General features: G+C 30.3%; 1 protein-coding gene across 1 annotated transcript in view; it reads left to right on the forward strand.

The window, feature by feature from the left end:
* The window catches only part of LOC130677417 (alpha-2C adrenergic receptor), a 115,792-nt gene extending 100,673 nt beyond the window's left edge, over window positions 1-15,119 (forward strand). The window contains exons 2-3 of the mRNA XM_057484175.1: window positions 11,722-12,099; window positions 13,250-15,119. Of these exons, the coding sequence (XP_057340158.1) occupies window positions 11,722-12,099; window positions 13,250-13,912 (1,041 nt within the window). The 3' untranslated portion in view covers window positions 13,913-15,119. The remainder of the gene's footprint in view (window positions 1-11,721; window positions 12,100-13,249) is intronic.
* Window positions 15,120-16,444: the final 1,325 nt, after the last annotated feature.

A 16,444-nucleotide genomic window follows, 5' to 3' on the forward strand; every position in this document is an offset into this window, starting at 1 on the left:
AAAAAAGTCTCTGATGACCTTGTCCCTAAATTGAATACTTTAGACGCAATTTAAAGTAAACTAAAATATGAACTATTTTTTTAACTTTATCTGGAATTCCACTTGTGAATCTTGTATTATTATTTGATGTTTGTATCTAAAAATATATATCCTGAGGTCAAATAATACATCAATACATCATTGATACTGTCAATAATGTTAACACTTTTTCCCATCTTAAACTCGACTTGTTTTATTTATTTTCCTTCAACTCCAATTATCCTTGACCTTTAACAATATTTTTTTTTCACCCCATTACTTTTATTCACCAGCATTGTTATTATTTATATATTTCACTGTCGAATATAATATTTAAAAAATAATTTACAAAGAGAAAGAAATTTAAAAAAAGATCATTGTTAATATTCGAGCGTCATAGAAAATATATAGTTAAAAAAATGTATATATATGTATACATATATATATATATATACGTTTAGGATGGGTTGGCTCTATTTTATCTATCATCGATCCCTTTGTGAGTGCGTTTGCATTTTTTGACTCATTCCAGTTTCCATCAGCTTCAAAGTGTTAATTGAAATTCGAGTAGAACAATCTTTTATTTTTATATTTTTTTTTCAGTAATTTTTCAATCCATCAATTCAGTTAACAAGTTTATAGGCATTGGATTTAATAATTGGTGAAAGAAATAATAAAAAATAATAATAATTGATTAATTTTGTCGTATTTTTTAAAATTTTATTTAAAATTACGATCGTAGGGTCAAGTAGAAGAAAATTAGACGCATGAGAAATTTAAAAAACAACTAGAAAAATTTTTATTTACTATAGTATATCTTCAATAAAAAGTCGCGGGAATTTGAAAAAATTTTAAAAATCATTTTTTAAATTTCGATATTTTCCCGCCAACGTTCAAAAGAAATTACGAAGTGGAAATGTACTAATTATTTTTTTTTTCAGTACAGAAAATTAAATATAAAATTTTTAAAAATAAATACTCAGTACTAAGTTTGAATTTTGAGCTAAAATTATATAAATAAATGTAATTTTGTCGTATTTTAAAATTTTATTTAAAATTACGATCGTAGGGTCTAGAAGAAAATTAGACGCATGAGAAATTAAAAATTAAACAACTAGAAAAATTTTTATTTACTGTAGTATGCCTTCAATAAAAAGTCGCGGGAATTTGAAAAAATTTTAAAAATCATTTTTTAAATTTCGATATTTTCCCGCCAACGTTCAAAAGAAATTACGAAGTGAAAATGTACTAATTATTTTTTTTTCAGTACAGAAAATTCAATATAAAATTTTTAAAAATAAATACTGAGTACTGAGTTTGAAATTCAAGCTAAAATTATATAAATAAATGTATGAAATTTATCATGAAAGCGTCATTATTTTCACATCAAACAAATTTGATTATTAATAATTTATGACATGCTAATTATTTCAACGAAAATACCACTGACAATTGATGACAATGGTATCTATAATAATTAAAAAATAATCAATTGACAAACGAATTTCATTGAATTTAAATGGATTCACATGATACTCAATTGTTCCACTGAAGTTCAATGATGACAAATGCAAATGATTGAATTGATGAAACTAAACAACAAGTGTTGGTTTTTTACGAACAATATAATTTATTTTGATCAGTTGTGACAACTGAAGGCTCAGTTGAGTGTGATGAGGCCAGTGGTGATGGTGGTGGTGGTAAACCCACTGTGTGGCTGACCACACTACAACAACGTCCACCAGCCGAATTAGGATTAAATGCATTAGCTCTCCAATACTCAAATCTATAGACATACATATATATAAATATATGTGTACATAAATGCGTAGATACATAATATTATAGTAAATATTATATAACTAAATTGTAGAGTTGAGCATTGACAGTGGCCTTTTCCGATATATTTGATGATATCATATAGAAACAACAATTTATTAATGGATAATGGTAATAATGTAGGTCGTATCATATGAAAATCATAATTGTGGGCTATTAACGGATTAAAACGATTACTATTAAATTTTCAATGATTATAAACGTGATTTCTTACAGCTCAATGAACTGAAAATGAAAAGCTCGTGGTATTAATTATTACTTTAGGGCCGAGCGTACGAAACGGGACCGCAAGGGCGAAACCGACCACTCAAAAATTTGGTAAAAATTTGTTTTTGCAAAAAAATGGCGTCTAATTTTATCCTGACGCGTACGAAACAGGACCGTGAGGACAAAATCTAGTACTGAGTACTATCCCGGACAGTAGTGGATATAGTCTAGATAGTAGTGGATACAGTTTGGATACACAGTTAGAAATTTTGTGTATTTGTGTTAAAAAATTATTTGGTTAAATTTTTTGTGTTGATTTTTAACACAGAAAATTGTTAATTCAACACAAACCGTTTGTGTTATTTTACTTTAACAGCTATTTTATGTTAAATGATTGGAAAATCTAGAATGTAACACATTTCTTGTGTTATTCGAAAATTAACACGAACACGCTGGTGTTCAAGTAGTCAAAGTTTACAAGCATAAATATCATTGGACTTGTAAACTTTAGGTGAACCTTCAGATGCCACCGTCCATCTTACGGCTTTAAATAAATTATATTATTATTAATTGAAATGTTTTATTATGTGAAATTAGTATTTTTGGAAAGTTTTTGACAGGTATCTGGTCGAAATGTGTCCAAAAGACACTTCCCAGACACTTTCTATAGACTTTTCATCGAGATGACTGTGTTCGATGAACACGACTGTTTGTGTTGTTTGACTCAACGTTTCCGTGCGATTCTTCATTACTACAACCAAGCAAAGCATTGTCTGCAGGGAAATTTGGATTATAATTTATTTACAATTAAATATATATATTTTACAATTAAATTTAGATAACTTTCATACCTTTTTGACCTGGTTCAATTGTTCGCTAAATTGACATAAGTTCTACTAAGGGTAAATCAGTATACTTGAGTTGGTTAGGTTATGTGCTTATGTTTATTAGTTGATTTTAACACGAAAAATGTGTTAAATTTACACAAATGTTCTGGTAAATGTACACAAATTTTCTGTCAAAAGAATAGATTTTATGTGTTCAATTTTATTTAACATAAAATTTGTGTATAGACCGTTTGCAACAGACGATTTGTGTTGAATTTAACACAAAATTTCTAACTGTGTAGCATACAGTACTGTCTAAAATTTTTTTGCTTACAGAAAGTACTCAGTACTATCCCAGAGAGTAGCCACTACTATTTTTTTTTCTTCCATGCATTCCAAAATTTGTTAAAAATTTGTTTTTACAAAAAAATGGCGACTGATTTTGTCCTGACGTCTAAGAAACACGACCGTGAGGACAAAGCTGACCACTTAAAAATTTGGCAAAAATTTGTTTTTGCAAAAAAATGTCGACTGATTCTGTCCCGACCGCGTCTATATTGTGAGTTATTCGATTTTGTATGAAAATGGAAGGGAGAAGGGCCTGGTGTAATAGTAGAGGAGAATAGATCTTTAGCCGTCGTACGTTACCGGATTGTCGGTACGTGATTCTGCAAAAGAAAGTTGCTAATGCTCTTGGTTGTGTGCATGTTACTTTTACTGGTTAGTATACGTCAGTTGATAGTGAGTTTCCGGCGATTCACCCGTGTCTAAATTGCACCACCACGTAAACGACTCATGGGATTTATAGAAAAAGAGCGAGTGCGAGATGAATAAGAAGGAGTGTAAAAAGAATGTGAGAAGAGCAAAGAAGATAAAAGTTGAGTAGAGATGAGTAGATGAGAGCAGTGATGTGAAGGTAGATGAGGTATAAAATAAAAAATAAGTTAAAAGAAGAGAGAGAAATGATAGAGTTGAAGTGTGGAAAATGCATCCGGTTCATCACATCTCATGGTTCACGTGATGAATAAATCACAAATCTAATCTGTTTGCACTCACACCCACCCAATCATCGTTTAATCCTTTTTTTCTTCATTTTTTTTATCGGACGTGATTTTTTTTTTATAATTTTCATTCTTCTTTGGACGAATTTACATTTTTATTTTATAGTTGTTATTACTATTGTCATTGTCATCAACGATTGCGGATACTCTTTGCCATAATATTTTGTAACGTGTATTGGACATTTTGGAAAAAACTATTTTTATAGATAAAAACAGAAAATTTGTTAACAGGGATTCGCACTTATCTCTCTGTTACACTCAAGTCCACGAACGGTACTATCTTTGTTGCACTTGTGCAGTAAATGGAAACTTTAGCCGAGTTTTTCTCTTAAACAAACGAATATTACCAAATAATTGAAGCGCACTTCGCTAGATTAGACAGTAGTGCATCGATGTACACTCTGTATTTTGTATTTAGAAATTTTTTTTGCGAAAAAAACTCAGCCAAAAATATTTGATAACCCCTGTTAAGAGAAAATATTTAATACTTAAGTAAAATTTAATTAAAATTACATCCAAGTTCTCTTTCCGCGGATTTAAATTTTGTACATTTTAATTAAATGGTCATTGGGGTTTATGAAAACCATTAAAATTACAAAGAAGAGAATCTGGAGCAGAATGAGGAATACCGTCCAAGAAAATCTAGAGAAAATAGGCACCCGTAAACTCCCGAGAAAATGAGAGACAACTTTTCCCTTCTATATCTAAAAATTTCATGTTTTTCTTTAAAATTTTTTACCTCGTCCCGAAAAGATAATAATAGAGCAAAGTTGGTCAGCTGGACCAGCAGCCATTTAAAAATTTTTTAAAAAAAATTTTCTGGTCTAAATATTTGAGTATTTTTTCTAGAATTCCAGAATAAAATTTTGAAATTCATTTTTCAAAGTAATGCGATGTTTTGTTATAAAAAATGTTTAAAATTCTGCTAAAATTTTCTTTAAAAGATGTATATTTTGCCCCGTAAACCGGCAACAAATTTGCCGGCTCATTTTACCTCAGTATGTCTCATAACTGATGACGTTGACAAACGTAGAATTTAAATAAAAGTACCACACAATTAATCTAGGTCTTTTTTTTTGTATGTGCAACCGCGAAGTGCTTGTACATTATTATAAATTTACATAAATTAAATTTCACTTTGAGAGTGTGCTGTATATTGAAGTGACGTTGTCGGTACTAGTGGTAGAGGGTAGTGGGTTATAATGCGGGTTATCCTGTGTGCTACCGCTCCTCGTGCACCCGTGTGCACATTCCGTTACAAATATACAGACTTTATTTCAGTTTCACAACATCAACAGACATTCAGAGAAATTTATGTTTTTTTTTTTAAATTTTTGTTTGTGTAGGGTAAAAGCCCCTATACCCGCTCAGTACCATTAGTCGCTCACTTTAACTGTTTAAGGCGTTTTTTTATAATTTTTATTAAAATAAATTACAACTAAAAATATTATTATTGATAAATAATTATTTGTGAATCTAAATATATTAAAATATGATGTGTCAAATTATTTTATAATAGATTATAAATTTAAATTAAATGACTGTTTTCAAAATCGCGCAAAGCCGGGCATTTTTTACTTTAACGTTCATTCGTTAGATTAAATTTAGGTTACGTCAAATTTTTTATGAATTGTTGTAACTATATCTTATTAAATACATTTTTAAAATTCATGAAATTTTATATTATAAAAGAATAAAGTAGTATAATTTATAAATTATTTGTCCAAATCAATAAACTTATCATAGTTTAATTGATATTGTCTTTGAGCGGCTATAGGGCCATGCGTTGGTCGAGTAATGGTACATGACAACTTTTAGTGAGCGACTATGGGTACACTCAGGGAGCTTATTTAAAAAATTAATAATAATTAATTATCAAGATTATTCTTCAAACTTAAATTTTATTCTAATACTCGAAATTTCAAAAAATAACTATAAAAAAAAATACAATTTTTCATTTTGTTTATTAATTTATATTGAGTGATTTAATCTCACTCCAATGAAAAGTGAGCGGGTATAGGGGCTTTTACCTTAACTTTTTTTTTCTTTTTTTAGAAAATCAAAATTATTTCTTCAGTATCCTTTTTTTTATTAAAGACATTGTCCATTCTGTGGGATTTTTAATTTCTCCCACCCCAAGCTGTTCTAACTATAAAATATTTTTTTTTGTAATAAATCCACATAAAAAAAATGATAATCAAGTAAAAAGTAATCAGAATTTGAAACTTTTCGTTCGCGATATTTCCCGGGGGAAATAAACGATTTGAATAGTTTTTCCACCAATCGAAAGACTTGATCAACTTTGAAATTTTATCAGATTTCGGAAAGTTTTAGCTCCATGTTGTAAATTATTCCAAGAAATTAATAAACAAACTTAATTTTATTACTTTTTTTTTATCTGACAAAAACAAATGCGTCTACAGGGACCTGAATGCTGGGTACTAAGACCAGGGTGATCAACTTGCCCCAGTTTTTATTCACAAATCGTAACCAACCTTTTTTTTTTTTTTAATACGTAATCTCGTTTTACCCCAAGTTCTCTAAATAATATCACAATTTAAGTCATTAATTTCTTGTTATAAAAAAAATTATATATATATATATCTATGGTATTATTAATTAAATATATAAAATAATAATGACTAATCAGTAGTCGGTACTTATGTGCGACATATAATTTAATAATGAAATAATTAATCACGCAAGCTTGTAGCTCTTTCATTAATTAAATAACAGTATATATATATATATGTTAGCTGATTTGATGATAAATTATAAATCTTGACCGTATCGTAGTGACGATAAATAAAAAAAGTATGAAAAGAAAATATATATCGTTAAAAAATTTATTTTAAGACAAAATATAATTTTTGTTGTTCAAAGGAAGAAAAAAAAAGTGTCAATCAATAACGACGGTGTAGCGTCAGTGTTAATTAAAAGAGTTTCGGAGTAGAGAATACCATGCAGGCGGGCGTCATTCAACATTAACGTACCTGCACTGTAAAATTGTCTGAGTATCGACCGTGCATACAAAAGAGAACGAAAAGAATAAAAAAAAAAGTTGTACGTGAAGAAAGTCCGGTAGCAAAAAAGTGTATTAAAGGACAATACAAATGAACATAAATAGCTGGCTGCTACCACAATTTATAAATAAATTCTAACACTTTTAAAAGTTTTAAAAAAAATATATACAAAGTTGAGAAAAAAAGTATAACGAGATTATACTTTCCTCTTTTATTTTTCCATCAGTTGATCTATTTAAATTTCTACTCATACTCTCACTGCTTACGTGTGTGTATGTATATATATGTATATATATATATATATATATATATATATAGACTAGGTGTCGTGTACCGTAAGACGTGGAATGTAAAATCTAATTGGGTCACCATCATTCCCTACTCACACTAACAGTCTTCTGCTGCGGATCACCACAAGCTCTTCACCTTTACACTTCTTGATGGTTACGAAGTGCGCGTATGTCTGAAGTCGTTGAATTTAATTGGAATAGGTCTCAGAGTACATACCTACAACAACCACTTGGTTGAATTACATAACGTTAGAAATTAATTTTTTTTTTTTTCTAAGGACACCGGGATCCTGCATACTACTGAGACCTTAAATATAATTTTTTGATCTAGAGGTGAATCAGGATGAAAAAAAAAATATAAGACTTGTAAGCTACTCCTTTCTGAATACCGAGCCTTTTGCTCGATAGGCATCTTGAGGCCTGTAGCCTCTGACGTCAGGAACTACCCCCAGCCTGTGACAAGGCTCACCCCCACTAGAGAAGGGCGAGATGGACATTGAGGCTGACGAAGAAGAGGCATTCCGACGGGGCCCTCCGAGAGGACCCAACGTGACGTCATTTAACTATTCTCACCCTTACCCTTGTTATATTAGGGGAAAGGGGGGGGGGGCAAAACGGGGTACCTCCAAAATTTTATAAAAAAAAATTTAATATTTTAAATGGTTTTTAAACATTCCAAAATCACTTCTGTAAATATAATTAAGCGTTACTATGAATTTTTTTTGGTAAACTTTTTCAAAAATCAATTGTCAGCTGAAAAATATTAATGACGTTTGTTTTATGATAAAAACTATTAAAAATTTTTTTTCTTCTTTTGTATCCAATAAACATGTAAAATATAATTTTTCTTCATGTAAATTACTTACAAAAAAATTCAACTGAATCAAATTCGTTTAAAATCTAGAATTTTTTTTTTTACCTTTTTTAGGGGGTACCCCACTTTGCCCGCAGAAATGAAAAATTTTTTTTTTCAACGGTAACTGAAAATTTCTTCTATTTACTTTGAATATCATTAAAAAAAAAAGATTTAGCGTATTTGAGTCCTCGAAAACTTGGTATTTTCTTAAGTACCCCCTTTTGCCCCTCCCTCCCCTACTTATTATTAACTGTCCATATTACACGATTAGTTGTCGGGTTTAATAATGTTTAACTGTTAAATAGATATGTGGTTTTATCTACTAGCAAGTGAAATATATTAAAGTGTCCTTCTTACAGACTGAAATTTGAAAATGAAAATTTTTTTTAAATTTCACGGTCTTGAGAAAAAATTTTTTTTTTGAATTCATGATCTAATAATAGCTCGAATGATCTCATCAGATCTCGAGCCTTAACTATTTTTTACTGGGTACAAAACGAAGGGCGGGCTAAATGGGCCACTTGTAATTATTAGGTTTTTTGTAAAAAATAAAAAAAAGTTCGGGTTAAAAAAAAGTGGAAGGCTAATGACTAACGTGTGACAACACGTGTGGAGAAAATTGCGTTAACCTGAGTATATAATTGATAATTGCTATACAATATTTAAAAAAAAATAAAAGTGAACTAGATGAATGTAAAATTTGGATCAAAGAAAATTAAACAAAAAATAAATGAATATTTTGAATTGATTAAAAAATTTTATCCAAAGCTCGTGCTATGAAAAGTTTACTAAAATTGTCTTATAAAAAAACAATAATAATAAATTAAAAAATGAAAGAAAGGAAGTTTAAAGTTTCCCTGATAACTTTTTAATGGGTCAAAATTTATTTTTAATTGCTGTCTTTTTGTTATGAATATAAATATTGAGAGTAATTAAAACTCAATTAAAATATTAAAAATTTTTGTTTCCTTCCCGTTAGAGCATTAAATCAATGAGCTGTTTATTTCGCGATCTCGAGTAATAAAATAAATAAAAATATTTAAAAACTAAAAATAAGGGAAGAAATTAGAGGTACAAATATCGAGTAAATATATGAAGTGAAATAAAGAATAAAACATACGTTTATAACATCTTCTTGTCAGCCCTCTGGCCTTAACTTGACAATTTCAAGGGTAGTATGAAGGTCGAGAGTGCCAAAGAAAGCATCGTCTCTTGGTTCTTCTTACCCTATTTTTCCCTTGAATTTATTTTCTCGGTTTCTTTTTTCACTATCAACAACATTCTCTCGGCAAGCCAACCCCTTTCCTCATCCCACCGCTCTCTCCTTTTCCCGCCACCCACTCACAGCATCTCCGGTTGTATGTGTTTATTATTTTTTTTTTTTTTTTCACTATTTTTTATTTTTTTACCCCGAGTCTCGAGAGTTTTTCACGACAATGCGACAGCGTGCATTATAGTCCCTTTATCATTGCCATTGTCGTTGTGAAATGAGAATAAATGACATGAGCATAACGACTTTAAAAAAAAATTATTATTTTTATTAATGACTACAAATTTTTTATTAATAGCGGGGACCGGGGCATGACGGTCCACTGAAACGAGTAATTATTTCTTGTAGCTTTCAACCACCGGATATAAATTGTCATCTACTTCGAGCAATTTTAACATCATTTTACAGTAATGGCCGTAAAAAAAATTTCGCAGGACAAGGCGGCCTTCAAAAATTAAAAAAAAAAAAAAAACAAATTTCGACACATTTTTTTTTTACCGAATTTTGGGGAAGGCCCTCGTGCTCCAGTTACTTTTAGTATTTTTTCATCACGATTTAAAAATATATATGATGATATATATTCAGATATAACGAATGAAATTTTGTAAAAATATTTTATCTAGTGTAAATTTTTATTCGTAATATAACGCACCAACATCTCACGCGAGACAATCCTGCCTACACATACGTGTACACATTTACTACGTATATATATATACATCCAGCTCGTTCCAATTTTAACCCCCCATTGACCACTTAACATTATTATTCATAGTTTCATGAATTTTCATTTTACGCTCACAGAATTGGTTGTTATATTTTGCATATCTTTTATTCTCTATCTTCGTAAAAAAAAACTTTTTTTCCCTCTTCTCTTCTCTCTTTTTTTATTTAACCTTTTTTTCGCGCTCACTATTTTTCACAACGAGTTTTATTTTTTCCCTTTCACCATTATCTTATACACGGGGCATGAGGGTATACGAGCCCACTTGATCCGTACAATCCGAGTGTACTTTCAGCGATTACACTCCAAGTTGCGGAAAGGATTTAAAAAGCTTACTATGCCACAAAAAGTTAGCGTCATTTATATACAAGTATGTGGCTGTACGTTTTTATCTATATGTGTATATGTGGGCTTGTATTCGCTCTATCGGACTGACGGTGATTTATTTAACGGACGATTGAAATGTATATATATGTATAAATATTTGTTTTTTTTTTTTTTTTGAGAAAGTTTGTACATACACTTTGGGTGGGTTGCGTGTAATGACATATATTTAATAATTTTCCTATACCAAATAAATAAAAAATTTACAAATAATTAAAATTTTTCAATCGAATTGTTTTTTTTTTTATTAAAAAAAATTTTTTTTTTTTTTATTAAATCAAAGTTTATATCTTCCAAAATATGTATCTAGAGTTTTTATATGAAAATTCCGAATATTTTTCAAATCATAGTAATTTTTGTGACAGCGCGTCAACTGACCGCTGCATCGACCAAAAACTTTAAACGCGTTTTTCTCGAAACTACTTTTTTTGAACTGGTCGCATCTGTAATTTGCATAAATATCAACCGACTCGCAACTTTTTTTTCCGTATTCGTATATTCAGTAGCTAAAGTTGCAGGTAGGGGATTTTGAAAATTTTGATTTTTAAGATTTTTTAGGGCCGTTTGAATCCAAAAAAATGAGAAAAAAAACGAAAAAATTTTTAATATGTCGCCATTTTTTTTCAAATCAAAATTTTCAAAATCCCCTACGTGGAACGATAACCACATGCATACAGATTACAACGCGGTTTGGTTTTTTTGTTTCTGATAATCCGTTTTTGAGTTAGAGATGAGACCGTGGTGGGGGAAATTTTTTTGTTGCTCCACAAAAATGCTTATAACTTTGTAACAACATGATATTTTTTAATAAAAATTTGTGAGAATTATCTTCAATGTATACTTTATAAAACAAAAAAACCCCATCCCCAAATTCCTTTATTATCCCAGTCAAAAAAATTCCCAAAATCACCTATTTTTTCGATCCTCAGTGGCTATCCCCCTTAAATAACTGGCGATTTTAAAAAATGGCGGGTTATTTTAAAAAAACCAATGACGATAAATTTAGGATTTGATATTTAAGTCAAGCAATAATAAACTTTCGAGTCCTTTCATCCAAATCAATTGTTACTATTACTATCATTTTTATTATGTCGAGCTTATCGTAATCCAACACATATATTTTTATTAGTACAATAAATATTGACCTATATTCCGCGAAAGTAGCACATAGCTTAGACTGTCATTGTTATACTTATGCTATATTTTCTTGTGTCGATTTCAGCTGTCCGAGGACATTGGGTACGTACTCTATTCAGCACTTGGAAGCTTCTACATCCCCTCATGCATCATGGTGTTCGTATACATACGCATATATTTTGCGGCAAAAAGAAGAGCAAGAAGAGGGATACGGAAGCAGCCGAAACCGCGGCCAGCGGCACCACCCGAGTCACCGGATATCCGGCAGACGAGCTTCACCCAGTCTACCTCGGCAGCAGAGCCCAGACTGGGACACGGTATCAATACTATTAAAAATGTAGCGACTATTGAAAATCAAGCTGTACAAATTCCCATCGTCACTTGCGACTTTGCAAGTGACGTAAGTACTTCCGAGGCCGATCCTGGCGGCGGATCGACTGCCGACGAAAAAGATACACTGAAGGTAATTAATTAACTGCATGAGTTTGCTAAATCTATATTTACCCTCATCGTGATAAATTGTCCTATATAAATAACTCCTTTATTAACGTTAATTAAATCACAATGACTCCGCATTATTATATTTTTATTTTTTTTATTTTCTATTCAATATCTTGTGAAATTTATCAACGCTTCAATTTTCGTAATTATTTATTATCGGGCTATTATTATCAAGCACAATTAGTAATCATAATTTATCATTAATTTATATCTAAGATCATTTTTATTTTTAAAATTTGCATAAAATTTTTTTTTACGATTTTTAGTTGATTATTTTAATATTAATTAAAAATTAATTATTTGTTACACTATACAATTTAAATTTCAGTATTTTAATTGCTTATTAAAATTAACACGAAAAATTATACGAAGTTGCCATACACTCGCGAAAAAAAATTGGAGCAAAATGAGACACCATTTTGGCGGGAAAAAAATTTTTTTTCTGTTCAAAAATAGGGGAAGGGGGGGCAAAACGGGATACTTAACGAAAAATTTAGTTTTTAGGGACCTAGATATCGTAAATTGGCTTCATTTTGATTCTATTTGAAATAAATATAACGAATTTTAGACTGCCATCAGAAAAAAAAATTTTATTTTCTGCGGGCAAAATGGGATACCCCAAAAAAAAAGTAAATTTTTTTTTTTTTTTTCAAGTGAATAAAATTGTTGTAATAATGTCTTTCTAAATTGATGTAAGTAATAAAATTTACTCTCAACATACTTTTAAAGAAGTTTTTTCTTGTTATTTCTTTTTAAAATTTGAAATTGGCGCCAATATTATACTTTTCGCAAAAAATATAAAAATGTTTTTTTTTAGCTTTTAATAGTGTAAAATGATACTAGATGTCATTTTTGACCATTTTCGAAAGTTTTTCGAGAAAAAAAAATTTTGACGAAATTTTGAGGGTATCCCATTTTGCCGGCCTATCCCGTTTTGCCACCCCTTCCCCTACTTCGTAATGATTTTTAGAAAAAAATGGGGTAGTCTGGTCAGGTAAAAATCTCATTTTGCCCCACTGTCCTGATGCTCGTTAAAAATTTTACCGTGTACTAATTTAATGTAATCGATTCCAACAATTGAACAAAAAAGAATTGTTTTTTCTTCACCACAGGTATCAGTGACACTGCCAATGCAGAAGACAAATCTAATGGCAACGTTATCAGTGAACGGGAATGAGGGTCAGTCGGGTCTAGCAACATCAGCGACCAGCAGCATACCATTGACATCACGATGCCGTGCTCCCAGTGTCGGGATTGATGTTGATATGGTGTCGGAATTTGATCCCTCGTCATCAGACAGCGGGGTTGTTTCTCGCTGTGCTGTTGTAAAACCGCTTAAATTACGTTTATGTCGTCCGATATTTGGTCGGAAAGCCATCGGTAAAATAAAGCGCGACAACAACAGTGACGGGTCCTCATCGCGTAACAACAACCAGACTGGCAACAACAACAGTCGTGATTGTGGGACACCCGTCGAAATTATAAAACCAGTAAAGCCGCGTGATCCGGAGCGAGAAAAACGTCGGATCGCTCGCAAAAAGGAAAAACGGGCGACGCTTATTCTTGGACTGATAATGGGCAGTTTCATAGCATGTTGGTTACCATTTTTCTTTTTGTATATCGTCAAGCCATTGTTCCCGTTTCTATCAATACCTGGACAAACATTCGTAATAGCGTTCTGGCTCGGATACATGAACTCCGCCCTCAATCCTGTTATTTATACAGTATTCAATAAAGACTTTCGTCGCGCATTCCGTAGGATACTTTACAAATAAATCATCACGTTTTTTCTTACATTTGAATTAATATTCGACTGACTTTCAATCATTTTTTAAAAATCCAGGGCCAGAAAAATTTGATCTGCTTTGAGTCTTTCATCTTTTATTGGACGTATAGAACTTGTTTAAAAATTTTCTACTGTTTATAATTTACGGTATTTAAAAAAACTGTCGTCTGAAGACAGAGCAAAACTAAATGTGTAATTTAAAAAATTTTAATTATGAATATTGGAAAAAACAAAACTTCGTGAAAAAAAAAAATCTTGCTCATTCCGCGGATTTTTTTTATTAATTGTATAAATAAAACTTTCCCTCAGAGAAATTTTTGAGGAAATCAAATAAATTAAAAATCACCCGATCCGCAAACTTTAATGAGTAAACTACACATGAATAAAAAAATTTATTAAATTAAAATTATAGTTGAAATTTTAATTTCACTTGAAACGGATCAAATTTTCCAACCCAGGTCATAAAAATTATTTATTATTATTATTGTTATAAGTATATAATAAAATTACTTTAAAATAATATTTCATAGCGAACGCGGCGTGAGGGCTCAAGAGTTTATGCAAAAGTTTAAGATTTTCGGTTGTAAATTCAAAGTTGGACATGATCTTGATCTCCCTTTCGGGCTTGGTCTTGAGTTCGAGTACTTAAGTTCAGTTATCGGACAAGTCTCGAGGATTTAGACGATGAAAACTTGTGGACATGGGTCTTGTTAATGTTAAATAACTTGAGAATAATGGAAATTTCTCAAGGGTCCTCACGTCAATCGACATTATAAAGTGGTCCCAGTAAGAGAATGCACCTCGGAAATTGCCCCCACCACCGAACATTTATGCATTGCGCATGCGCACAGAAAAGTGGGAGAACATTTAACACATAAAACACCCAGAGTGGGAGTAAAAACCGACGACACCCGAGGTGCATTCTCTTGTTGGGATGACAATAATTCATAACGTTAACTCGGGACTGGAATTGAACATAACCTAATCAGCTCGATATAATTATTATTATTATTATTATTATTATTATTATTATCATTATTATTATTATTAGGAACAAGATTTTTGCCTTTTTTTGAAATGAGTAGTTCAAATTTTTGATATTACGGGGAAAATATCGGTCTTAGTAAAAAAGTTTTCCAACAAAAGTTGTAGGAAATTTAATTTTATTAAAAAAATGTCTCTTATGATTTTCTTATACGACCAATATTTTCACTGCAATTCAAAAATTAAGATCCATAATGAATGATTCAAAATTTTATTAATTATCAAAATCTTAATTTCGAAATTACGACTTTCTTATGAGTCCTAAGAAAAAATTATAAGAGACATTTTTTTTAGAAAATTAAATTTCCTACAACTTTTGTTTGAAAAAATTTTTAATAAGACCAATATTTTCCCCGTAATATAAAAAATTTCACACCACTAATTATTAATTATTTTTAAATTAACGTAAAAATCCTGGCCCTACTATTATTTTTTGGATTTTAAAAAAATTGGAGATTGACAATTTGTCACCCTCAGATCGCAAATTAAATTTAGTAACACTATTTAAGGAAGTTATTATAAATTTATGAAAAAAAATTGAGTACGTGTTCAAATGAAAAGGTCGGGAATTAAAATAGATTTTAACGAAATTATTTTAAGATGCCGGAAGATGTATATTTTTAAAGAACAAATAAAAAATTTAACTTTCAGTTTATATTTATTTATATATTTACATATATATACACATCCATAAATGCATGTACGTGTAAAATAGCATGATATTGTGCACTGGGAATTTCATGTATGAACACACGGTTGCACGTACGGAATTTTAAAAAACCGTTTCTATTGGACGCTGAATAAAAACAACGTCAGTGTAATACTTGACAGTCTAAGCACGGAAACATATTTTTTTTTTAGTTTAGTTTGTTTGGTTAAATAATGATGAGTATATAAAATTTTAAGAGTATAAATCTCAAGTGCAAGTGCAAAAGTACACATACATTCATATATTTATTTATACATTACATGGATAAACTTTAATGCCGCACGAATTGATCCGGAATTCGCGTTGGGATTCGGGTAAATTAATTATTTATGAAAAATTGTAAGTTATTTTACTGAGTATATTTTGAGAAATAAATTTTTTTAAATTTAGTACAGCATCTCGTAATTTTTTTTTACTGGACTGCATATTAAATTTTCTCAAAAATATTTGCTTATAACGAATTTACGACAGAACTTTCATATTTTGATAAAACGATGGACAGTCAATTTTTTTTTTTAAATTCAAGTAAATAAATAAAAACAAAGTGTACATAGGGGCAAAATGGGCATCATTAAGTCGACGAAAAATCGTTGAAAAATTTTTCCGATCAAACGGATGAATTATGAATAAAATGTCGCGCAATAAATGATTGAAAAATATCATAAATAGACTCAAGTAAATATTTATTATATAAAGGTCGATTTCATTGGAAGCCTTTTAAAATTCTGAGTTAACAGTGAATCAAATTAAGTTGCCACCAAACTCACG

The sequence above is a fragment of the Microplitis mediator genome, chromosome 11 (genome assembly GCF_029852145.1).
Source record: "Microplitis mediator isolate UGA2020A chromosome 11, iyMicMedi2.1, whole genome shotgun sequence".
Classification (NCBI taxonomy): domain Eukaryota; kingdom Metazoa; phylum Arthropoda; class Insecta; order Hymenoptera; family Braconidae; genus Microplitis; species Microplitis mediator.